Below are 12,375 nucleotides of genomic sequence, written 5' to 3'. Positions count from 1 at the left end.
TTACCTGGCGCCGAAAAGATAACAAAGAAGGCGCCAGGCGTATCTCATCTGGGAGGGCATTCCATAGTTCGGGGGCCACCACCGAGAAGGCCCTAGATCTAGTTGTTGATCTCCGGGCCTCTTTATGAGTTGGGACCCGGAGAAGGGCCTTCGACGTCGAGCGTAGTGAACGGGTAGGTACATAGCGAGAGAGGCGTTCCACCAGGTATTGCGGTCCGATGCCGTTTAGGGCTTTATAGGTAAGAACCAACACTTTGAATCTGGCCCGGAAACATATCGGTAGCCAGTGCAGCTGCGCCAGGACAGGTGTTATATGGTCAAATTTCTTTGTCCCAGTGAGAACTCTGGCCGCAGCATTTTGCACTAGCTGAAGTTTCCGAACCGTCTTCACAGGTAGCCCCACGTAGAGTGCATTACAGTAGTCCAATCTAGAGGTTACCATAGCATGGATAACTGAGGCGAGATTCTCCCTGTCCAGATAGGGTCGTAGTTGGGCTACCAGCCGAAGCTGGTAGAATGCATTCCGTGCCACCGAGGCTACCTGAGCCTCAAGTGACAGGAGAGGATCTAATAAGACCCCCAAACTACGTACCTGCTCCTTTAGGGGGAGTGTAACCCCATCTAGGGCAGGTCGAACGTCAACCATCTGGGCAGAGGGCCCTCCCACCAACAGCATCTCAGTCTTGTTAGGATTGAGTTTCAGTTTATTAGCTCTCATCCAGCCCATTATCGCAGCCAGGCAGCGGTCTAGTACATCAACAGCCTCACCTGACGAAGATGAAAAGGAGTAGTAGAGCTGCGTATCATCAGCATATTGCTGGAAACGCACTCCAAAACTCCTGATGACCTCACCCAGCGGCTTCATATAGATATTGAAAAGCATGGGGGACAGAACTGAACCCTGCGGGACCCCATATTGGAGTACCCAGGGACTCGAGTAATGTTCCCCCAGCATCACCTTCTGGAGACGATTCCCGAGATAGGAGCAGAGCCACCGCCAAGCAGTGCCTCCCACTCCTAAATCCGTAAGTCGCTCCAGAAGGATACCATGGTCGATGGTATCAAACGCCGCTGAGAGATCAAGGAGAACCAACAGAGTTACACTCCCTCTGTCTTTCTCCCGACAGAGGTCATCATACAGGGCGACCAAGGCCGTTTCTGTACCAAACCCCGGCCGAAAGCCCGATTGAAATGGGTCCAGATAATCAGTTTCATCCAAGAGAGCCTGGAGTTGGCGAGCGACCACACGCTCTAGGACCTTGCCCAGGAATGGAACATTTGCTACCGGCCTATAGTTGTTGGGCCCTTCCCACACATCAGCTGGGCAGCAGGGTTGGGCCGGCTTTCTCAGCTTGCTGGCTGGCATTAAAGCCATGGCACTGAGCCTGTAGGAGTTATCCCGCTTTGCTGTGCATTTCTTCCCCGCCTCCAGGGCCTAGCTGGTCGATTTGGGTGTGGAGGGAAGCTTGAGAGGGGGTGGTTCCCCTTGCTTAGGCTTTGCACCTGTGGCTGAAGTTTTCAAATAAGTAAATAAATAAAATATAAAAATAAATAAAAGAATAAATCAATAAATGAATAAATAATTGATATTCCTTCTTAATTTTGAAATACCCACCCTCCACCCTCCCATACTCCCCCCCTTTTTTGCAGCCTGTAGGCTTTTCATCGCCCTTGTGGATTGCTGGTTGCATTTTTTAATTGGGCCAATTAGTTGCTGCCCAGAAATAGTTTACTCCTGTATTTAAGTGTGTTGTTGCCACAGATTTTGGGTTGTCATTATAGGTGCCACTGGTCCACATCGCTACCTATGAATAATAATTGTTCATTGTTGTTGTTGTTATTGGTAAGTATATTAAGATTTCAACATGCCACCCAAGAAGTTTCAACAGAAGAGAGGAGTCTGTGTGGTGAAGCAGACGTCAAAGCGCCCCCCATCGCAGCAAGGGCACCAAGTCTTCTGATGAAGAAGATATGGGGACCATCTGTGCCTTGGTGGCTAGGGTGGAGGCCCTCAAGAGAGCACAGATGTCCTCCTGAGTCAGGGGCTGGTCCAAGCACTGCCCCTTCAGGTAAGAAATTGGCCCGCTTGGCTGCTAAGACACCTAAATCACGTATTCTTTCTGATTTGGTCACCAGGATCGGTGTTCTTGAAGCAGCAGCGCCTAGAGATGAGTCCACTGTTCAGGCAGCGCAAGCCTGCCCACCTGTGGCACCTTTGGCATCATCATCCTCCCTGCTCCCAGCTTCCACTGGTGCTGGTGTTCTACAAGGACAGATCCCTCTTCCTCTTCCTCCAACTGGAAGTCACACAGTATCTTCTGAACCTTCTGGGGTTGTTGCTCCTGCAGTAGTTGCGTCCCCAGCTGCTTAAACAGGTGAGTGGTTTGCACCAACACATGCTCCAGGTACACAGGTACAGGTGCAAGGAAGGTGTACACAGCAGTATACTCACATGGCCGCTCCTCAGGTGCCAGGGGGTGCCTGTGTTGTCCCTGTTTTAATATCTGTAAATATGGTAAGTGCAGGTTTATTAAGTGATATATGATAAGTGACTGAGTAAGAGGGGGGAGTACATGGGCTAGAATGCTGGAGAATGTTGGATGATGATTGGCTGAGTGTTTGAATGGCTGAAGGTATAAATGAGAGGATGACAGTTGAGTTGGGGGAGAGTTGTGAGAGTCGTTAGTGGAGAGTTATTTGGATGAGTTGGTTGGCAGAGTTCTGAGGGAGGGTTGGATTGTATTTGGCTGGTATTTAGGCAGAATACATAAGACTGGAAACATAAAGAGCGACACTAAATGAAACCATATGCTTGTTGAACATTCCTAAAGTAATTTTGTTATTTCCTGGTGTTATCAAATAAATACTTTTATTGGTTTACCAAAAGCCTGATCCTTGGCTGGGGATTCACAGACCAGAAGGGAGGGCAGGGTAATTACCAAGGGCAGAGAAACAGTATCAAATGGTGGCAGCGGTGAAGGGAGATATTGTAACATTGTCAAGTATCCAGAGCAACCCAGGATTGTATGCTTTATAGACAAAGATACAAGGGGGCTGTGGACAGCAAGGGCACCCAGACACAAAGTAACAAGCCATAGGGAGACTAAGGTGAAGTCTCTAGCAGTATTGTTTACAGGGAGTGACATGTGGTGCTGCCTAGCAGTGGGATCTTGTGAGATCTGTGCTAGAGCGTGTGAGAGAACAAATAAAAACCGAGATCCTGACAGGTGGTGGCCCTGGTGAGAGTATCACAGGTAGAGCCAGCTGGTGGGATGGTCACAGTGCCCCACAACGTCTAGTTTACATGGGAGGTGTCATAGTTCCTCAGCAGCCTCAGCTTCCATGGCCTGCTGCGGCGGTGACTCCATGACAGCCATCCGTGGCTCCATCTAGTTAACCTGCCGTTCCCTTGCCTCTTCCTCCTGGCGTTTACCCACAGGGTGATACTTCCTTGCCACTGGGTGACCATTTATTGTCAACGACCAAAGACAAGATTTCATGTGGGGAGTATATTGATATATTTACTCTCCTTTTTCGGGAATCTGAGATGAAATCCAAAGAGAGTCATGATCCTACAGATCATGAGGTGGCGATAAAAAAGAAAGTTGATCGCGTATGGCCTAATTGGCTCAATGTGTTTACAGTATATATGGGAGTGATGACTCAGGGTTATCCATCCAGGGCCTTGGCCATGATTAAATATCAGGACATCATTCATCGGGCCTTTCGGGAATTCTCTGGCACCGCTTGGTTGCGGTATGATGAGAATTTTAGGCAAAGGGTGGCCTTAGACCCCACACTTTGTTGGGATGTTGAACATCCAGGTCTATGGTTGCATTCTATGACCTCGGCCAGACCTGCATCAGGAGATCGGGCAGATAGTGGACATCTTTTGGTGTGTGCGCAGACTTCAGCCTCTGGTTCCAGTCAAGACTGGCAATGGATTCAACCCCATCAGGTCTGTTGGGCCTTTAACAGTACCGTACGATGTCACAGATGCCCCTGCAGGTTCTGGCACGTCTGTGGAGTTTGTGGTGGCACCCACCCCAGCTCCTCCTGTCAGGCTTGCCAGGGATCAGGGGACCAACAGCACCCTAAACGCAGGTCTGGCAACAGCGGCAGTACGTCACAAGGCCAGTAGCCCTATTAGGTTGCTTCCTCTTGCAGGGTTGTTGAATAGTTATCCCAATAGACAGGCCGCTAGTTATTTGTGGCATGATTTCTTAGAGGGTTTTTGTATCCCTTTTGAAGGTCCGAGGGTTTCTACTTCCTCTGCTAATCAACCTTCTGTCCTCGCTATGGCCTCTGTAGTTTTGGCTAAATTGGATAAAGAGATAGCTGCTGACAGGATTTCTGGCCCTTTTCCCTGTCATCCTCTGGTAAATTTGAGAATTTCCCCCCTGGGTATAGTCCCTAAGAAGCAGCCAGGCGAATATTGGCTTATCCATCATTTGTCATTCCCAAAAGGTGTCTCTGTTAATGATGGCATCCCATCACTATACGCATCAGTCAGATATACCTCCTTTGATGAGGCTGTTAAGAGTAGTCCGGAAGGCTGGTAGGGGTGTTTTGATGGCGAAGTGTGACAAAGTCTGGATTTCGTCTGCTCCCAGTACATCCGTCTGATGTTGATTTGCTGGGTTTTAAGTTTCAGGGCCAGTATTATGTCAATGGGGCCATGCCAATGGGATGCTCAGTGTCTTGTGCTGCAATTGAGGCCTTTAGTACTTTCCTTGAGTGGGCCTTACGAAGGAGGACGTTCTTCCTTCTCGGATCACTACTTAGATGATTTCTTGTTTGTTGGGCCCGCTGGCACTTCTCATTGTCTCCACTTGATCCAGACTTTTGAGGATTTAACTGATGAATTGGGTGTCCGCTTAGCTCCAGAAAAGTCTGAGGGCCCTTCTACTTCCCTTACATTTTTGGGGATTAATTTGGACACTCAGACCCAGTCTCCAGTCTGCCTCAGGATAAGTTGTTCATCCTGCAGCAGAAACTTCATTTAGCTTTGGCATTGAAAAAGATCACACTTGCACAGTTGCAAGAGCTTGTGGGCCACTTAGTCTTTACTTCTAAAGTCATTTCCCCTGGTCGAGCATTCCTTCGGCGTCTCTGTGACACCATAAAGGGGGTTCGCTCTCGTTTCCATCTTATTAGGGTCACAGTAGGTATGAAGAATGATTTGAAAATGTGGCTTGCCTTTTTGGAAAATTTTAATGGGCTCTCCTGGCATATTGGAAACAGAGCTCCAGGTCCATTCAGATGCTGCAGGTGGACTAGGGTTCGGCGTAATTTTTAGATCTCAATGGTGCGCTGAGAGATGGCCTTTCGAGTGGCAGGCTTCTGGGCTCACTTCTGATATGTCCTTTTTGGAATTTTTTCCAATTGTGGTGTCTGTATATGTATGGCCTTTGGCCTTTCAAAATCGCACAGTATGCTTCTGGTGTGACAATCTGTCCACATTTTGCATTGTTAATGCTCAGACTTCTAAATCTCCTCGTGTTATGCGCCTTGTGCGTGCCTTTGTATTGAAATGCTTGCGTTTTAATATATTGTTTGTTGCTCGGCATGTTCTGGGCTTACAGAATAGTGTTGCTGATGCTCTCTCCTGCTTACATATGGCGCGTTTCTGGGAATTAACACCTGGAGCAGCTCAGGACCCAGTCCCGGTACCATCATTCCTGTGGAGCCTTGGGAATTAGAAGTTGGGGCCACCATATCCTCTGCCCTTGCTCCCAGCACTCAGAGAGCGTATCAGCGTGCCTTTGGAAAATTCCAGGCGTTCCGAGCTAGCAATGCTCTGCCTCTTGCTTGGCCTATTCTCGTATCACATTTGCTGCAGTTTAATTTAAAAGAGCAAAATATTTCTGTTACAACTATCACTGGACACCTCTCCACCCTGGCCTTTATTTCCAAGGGAAGAGGATTGCAGGATCATTCTGTAGATTTTAGGGTCAGAAAGGTCCTTGAGGGTTGGTCACATTCCGCTCCCAGGCCCGCTGACCGGAGGAGGCCAATCACACCCGATGTCCACCTCCAGATCCTGCCTTTGTTTCGTTCTATATGCTCATCTCAGTATGAGTCGCACCTTTTCGCCGCAGTAGCTCTGACAATGTTCTATGGTGCCTTTTGCCCTAGTGAAGTATTAATCTCCTCAAAGCGTGATGTGTCCTATCGAGCCTTATGCTCTGGCAATTGTACGTTAGGTGCTGATGTAGTGAGGTTCTCCCTAAGAGTCTCTAAGACTGATCAAAAGGGCTGTGGCAGTACTGTATCTCTATGCAGCTGCCCGGTGACTGAATTATGCCCGGTTTCTGCAATGCATCAATTTCTGTCTATCAGGCCAGCATGCCAGCGTTATCTCTTCATACATGTGGATGGTTCCACCCTGACTGTTTCAGTTTTGGGCCGTTGTTCAGTGGGCCTTGTTGGCCAGTGGTCGTGATCCTGGAATCTATGGGCTGCATTCCTTTCGTATTGGGACAGCCACGGCCGCAGCCGTCGTAGGTATGAGCGTTGATGATATCCAGGCGATTGGCAGGTGGCAATCTTCAGCTTTTAAGTCATATGTCAGGTATTAATTCTAAAGCCTTTTGTTTTTCTGTTTTCCTTAGGTGCACAGAGCCTTCCAGCCCCTGCCAGGATCATCCTGTGTGGCCATTCTATTCTATTTTGGGCCCACTGGAGGGCCTTCTCTTCTCTTGCCGGAACACAGCTTCAGCTTTCTGCTAGAGCAACAGTTAGCTGGGAGGCTCAGAGGGGCATGTTCGGCCCACCGGCCCCACGTCTTGTTAGTTCATTTAGGTGAGAATGACTTGGTGCAGCGGCCAGGTATAGATTTGCTGCTCAGGGTCACTCATGATTTCACCTGGCTCATGCATTCTTATCCAGATCTCATTTTAGTATGGTCAGATATGCTGGTGAGAAGAGTGTGGAGGGGTGCAATTCACCTCAACAGGATTGATAGGTCCAGAAAGTGGGATAATAGAAAGGTTAGAGACCTGGTTTTGTCTCTTGGGGGGGCTTTTATTCCCCATGACAGGATTCAGTTTCATTCTCCATATTTGTTTCAAGATGGTGGCGTTCAACTCTTGGAGCGTGGGTGTGATTTGTTACTGGAGGATTTTAGGTTGGGTTTGGGGCTTTGTTTTCTTTGCATTGAGGGGAGCAAGCTTCAGCTGATACCCTCTTGTGGCATGGAATTCGGGCAGGTGAGGTAATTGGGGTAAAAATTGAGGCGGCTGAGGCATTCTGGTAAAGGGCACTCCCTAGGGAACCATCAGGGCTTAATGTCTGGTGGGGATCTGGGGAGTGTCCTCGTGGAACCAGCTTGCACATCATGGTGAACGCCTGTACGGCGGGGCCAGGATGCTGAGGTTGGAACCACATACCTGACTCCAATAGCAAGGAGGGATAAGTTTTCCCACATCCTTGACTGGGGAGTTACAGTCCAAGGTGACTGACTTGCCTTGAGGATTGGAGGGAGTATTCCCTCCCAGTTAGGTTGAGCCTCACCTGCCCAAAGTAGTTGAAATTCGATTAACTGGCTGAATTGAATATGATTTATTATTTGTTATATTTTAATAAATATAACATTATTCCATATATGTGTCACAAGTCTTCTTTGGTGTGGTGGCAATCTAAATTATAAGGTGTGTGGGGAGGAAGAGATAATTATCTTTAGGGCTGCAAGCTTTAATAAGTAGCTTAATCAACTGAAGCTGTGGCAGATTAACTTGAAGAGACCAGAGCTAACCAGAACTTTTAAATCACTAGCAATGAGTGTTTCTTTTTTTTAAGGCTATTTTAAGCTTGGTGTATTATAATAAGAGAGTATAAAATATTAAGTACGGCCTTTTTTTCTAACAATAAATGGTATACATATAGTTGTGAAATTGTAAATGTTTGTGTTTCCTTCAGTATCTCAAAAACACGTCTATATAAACATTTTGAGCATCAGCTCACACAGTGCCTTATAGAACAAAAGAAGCAAAATCAGACTCCCTGTCCAATGGAGCTCGTAACTTACATTTCTACACAGAGGGTGGTGGAGAAAAATGGATAAAAGATCAGGCAGAGCAGTAGCAAGGAGACATGAAATGTTACACATGTTCAAGGGTTAGTTGCAGCAGGGGATGAAAATGAAGAGGTTAAGCCAGTGGCTTAGTTGAAGAAGTGGGTTTTGAGAAGAGAGATGATATCGCAGAGGAGTTCTTGGAGGAAAATCTGGACATGAGGATCAGCAAGAGAGAATGGGTAGAGTCAGGAGTAGCAAGAAAACTTAAGTTAAAGGAGGATGGTAGAATAAAGAAACTAAGGTTACAGGTAGGAATATAATTTTATATGAGGATAGTTTATATAGATATATAGCTGGTTTGTAAAAAAGCCAGATCATTACCCAGCACAGCAGCACAGTCTCTTTCATAGCTTCAGTCACAAGGAAGGCAAGGCTGTCAGCTTCACTTAGCCCTGGATAGAACACACTGCTGTACATACAGCTCCTGTGTTATCAAAGTCCCTGCCTGGCATTGTTGCTGCTACCATCAGTGTCCCTCCCGTGGCATTACTGCTACGTGCTGTCACTGCCACTGTCACTTGGTCTCTCTCTCTCTGGATGCATTACCTGACGGGCGATGACACTGACGCTGTATCACAGCTTAAGAAAATGCAGTACAGTAGGGCCCCACTCATAAGGCGGGTTATGTTCCAGACCCCCGCTGAAAAGTGGAACTCATCGAATAGAATGGCGTGCGACACCCACAACCCAAAAGCGGAACAAGCGCTGTACGAGTGGGGCTTTAGTCTAATTGCTTCTAACTGAGACCTCCGCATTAGTGAAGCACCGTAAAGCGAGGCCCTACTGTAAATGCACACAGTTCTTTCTGATTATGTATTTCTGAACGGGCTTCACCTCATTCATACTGTTATAAACTTAGTCCTCGATTAGTGCATGATTAGTCTAGGTAACACAGTGCTCTTATACACTGAAGCAACAGTGTTATGTTCTGTCTGGGCAAGCTGCCTATCATTAAGAAAGTTGCTAAAGCTGTTAGGTTTCCCTATTAATAACTGAGGCATGTAAAAGCCATTTTCTTTTTAAGCAATTTGGTTTTTTGGGAGGGGGAATTGAAAAGTAAAGCTATGCTAATTTAAATTTATAGAAACCTATAAATCACACTCATAATTTATTGGCCTATAGCTGGTAAATGGGCTGAATCCAAAGAACTGTCATGGGAGGGGGTACACACGCACAGTTCTCTAAATGGTTATACAAGATTTCCACCACATGACCTCCTATCACTAGTTTCTACCTGAGGCTGGGGACAGGAGAGAGGAAACCAGGCAAAGATAAGATCAGGCTGCTGCTCCAGTTGCACTTGTTTTGTTTTGTTTTTAAGCATATATTTATCCACTTCATTTTATAAATGTTGTTAGCTGCTTTGAGGACTCCAGTCAAAAGGCAGGATATAAATCTAATAAATAAATGATAACCAAATGTACATTCAATAGCAGTTCACATAATTCTGCAGAGATGGGAGAATATATGGATTTAATTTCATTTTTCTCACCATGCAACACCCCAGCACAAGATGCAACAAGCCTTCAGTGAGCACAGCACACTCCTTTCTCATCAGTAGTGATCCTGTCTGCAGACAGCCATCAGAGAGGTACCTACAATACATGCTACCCTAACACCCCCCTCCTGCTGTCAATTTATTTAGGGGATGGAAAGAGATAATTTAGGATTGTGTGTTATATAAATGAACATCCTAAAGTATACAAATAAGCAATCCCATTATATAGAATCATCCATTTTAAAATGCTGACATATATTGAAAATATTATTATGTGAGATGAAAAATAATAAATTCAAATTTACAATGTATACTACTAATGAAGGAATTTGCTAGTTATTTGTACTGAGTTTATAAAATGTAAATACTGCCCAAAAGTGACAAACATGTAGCAATATGAAGCATTTCATTTACTTTATCGGATATGCTACAACATTAGAAACAAACCTAAAGTATTTTGTCCCAACTGTGCCTTTTCTAATATTAACTGCTACTCAGACACATTTGGCTATCTGAATTCACAATATGGAGATTCTCGTTGCAAAATAAAAACTGCGGTTTTTGCTTTAACTCTTAGGATGCATTTGTAAAACCAAGGGGGGTTAGCATCTTTGAACCTCATGGCTATATAGAAATTACAAGATAAAATGCAACTGACTGTGTCTTCAATTTCACTATCTCCTGGGATTAATATGAACCAGGGTTCATGCATGGAATCTGTGCAAAGTACTTAATCTCAAACATCTCAAATTACAGAGTGAGAAGACTTGTAGTTCAGAGGAATATGGCTTCCAATTTCAGAGAACCTCAAACTCCAGAACTCTCATTTTACAAATTTAGAAATATCCATACAGGCATAATCTAAAGCTTTTAGTAATGTCATTAAATCCCTTCTCTAATTCCACATTATAACTTATAAGTTCCTTGAAGTAATTCCTTTAAGTGAATACCTTCAAGCGCTTGTACATATATTGTAATTGTATTATTGCATAATTTGTTCTAACATCGTTTGAGAAACATTATCAGAAGTTCCAAAATTATGTGAAGTTTTTTTAAATAATAATAATAATAAACCTTTTTAGGCATCTCATAATCACCCTATCCTTTCTGACAACCCTTGTAAGACTACAGATCACCAAATCTCACCAGTAAGATTTCATAATAATTTCATATTTAAAACTTATACTGATATTGGGCCCAATACTGTTGGTATAGTGTATTTTCCCCTTTCAGAGGATTTCTAACTATTTGATCAATAAACATGCTGGAATTAAACCCACTGGCCGCTGTAGGCCTTTGTGTAAATTTACTCTCCAGCAATCATTCACCTATCTATAAGCTTTCATTTTATTCAGAAAATAGCTTTAAACCATAAAGAACTGTCTTGAACAGCTGACTATGCATTTTACCAAGATGTTAAAAGCACTTAACAGCCAGAGTTTAGCACTTCAGTCCTATGTCGTGGTAATCAGTAAGGAAGAGAGAGTAGCTAATCTTTCTGCTCATAAAGATTGATTACTTTGGATTCAGAGCTCACTGTCTGAGTCTTCATTTAAAACTCCACATTTTAGATGGTGGTTCTCTACTGGTTGATACCAAATAAGTTTCTTTTTCCCAATTCAACATGTGTTTTATTCATTTTCTATAACATTGTTAGTATTACTTCATACTGTGCAATTTTTAGATTGTTTTTCAATTACTTAGAAAAAAATTCCACTGAATGTCAATGCATGTCAATGTTTATGGTTCTGCCACAACCTGTTGTTTTCTATAACATATCTTGCATGCCTATTGATAGATCATTGGACCACGTTCCAGATGTGCTTTAGTTCAACGCTTTGCTCAACATTTCTGTAAAATCAAGATGCATAACTGAATATAAAATTTAAGAAACAAGAGCTCATGAAGCTGTAGTTGCAAGTGCAGTGTTGACGCCTTGAATTATTTTATATAATTGTTATAAAATCAATTTTGTGCATACTTTTGGAGGATGTGGTTACTTTCCCAGGGAGAATTCAGAAGACTAAATTTAGAAGTGTGAACATTTAAGCTTACTCTGAAATATCCTACAACCAAAAGCCTTTAAAAATGCTCTTTTAAAAATATGCATAAATAAAAATCAATTATTTATTTATTCCATTTATCTACCACCTTTCTTCCAAGGCACCCAATGAGATATATACACTTGCATTTATTTATTTTTGTAATGCTTTAATTGGCCAGTTTATAAAATTTCACACATAGAAACATAACTAATGAGAAGTTTTATCACAAATCGGAGACAACAGAGTAGCCCTCTAAAACTTGTGACCCACCAAGTCAAAAGAAACAACCTTCATGTACCGTGTCTGCCAGATAACTGACAAACCCCCAAGCAAGCAATACAGACAGGAGGTTATTGAACCATCCTAGATGATTTCATTCAGTTTAGCAGGTCACAAGCCTGCCATAGACACACTATATCACTATGACTGCAGGTAAGCGAAAATGTCAACACCAAACTACAACAGAATATGAGAGGGATCAGGAAAGTTTAGCAGCTGATTCTGATCCACAAAGTTAACTGTACAATATTACTAAAGGAATGCACACCTGAGCAAATTCAAAACAATTTACTTGTAGATGAAGTACTTAATAAGTTAGCAACAGAAATTAATCAGAATTTGCACAATACAGATAAAAGTATTGATAAAAAATAAAGTAACTAGGAAGTTACCTTCCTTCATTGACAAGCTCAATGAAAGCTAGGCCTGCATTCTTCTGTATTGAGTTCTGCCACTCCTATAATACAAAAATGACA

At 43.8% G+C, this 12,375-nt stretch overlaps 1 protein-coding gene across 4 annotated transcripts in view; it reads right to left on the bottom strand.

Annotated features, from left to right (window-relative positions):
• Positions 1-12,375, bottom strand: part of LRBA (LPS responsive beige-like anchor protein) — a 654,576-nt gene that overhangs the window by 449,414 nt on the left and 192,787 nt on the right. For all 4 annotated transcript variants that reach the window (XM_061584671.1, XM_061584674.1, XM_061584673.1 and 1 more), the window contains exon 35: positions 12,292-12,356. In XM_061584671.1, the coding sequence (XP_061440655.1) occupies positions 12,292-12,356 (65 nt within the window). The remainder of the gene's footprint in view (positions 1-12,291; positions 12,357-12,375) is intronic.

This window comes from Rhineura floridana, chromosome 9 (assembly GCF_030035675.1).
Source record: "Rhineura floridana isolate rRhiFlo1 chromosome 9, rRhiFlo1.hap2, whole genome shotgun sequence".
NCBI lineage: Eukaryota > Metazoa > Chordata > Lepidosauria > Squamata > Rhineuridae > Rhineura > Rhineura floridana.
The sequence above is the reverse complement of the archived record's forward strand: the minus strand, read 5'-3'. Positions and strand labels throughout refer to the sequence as shown.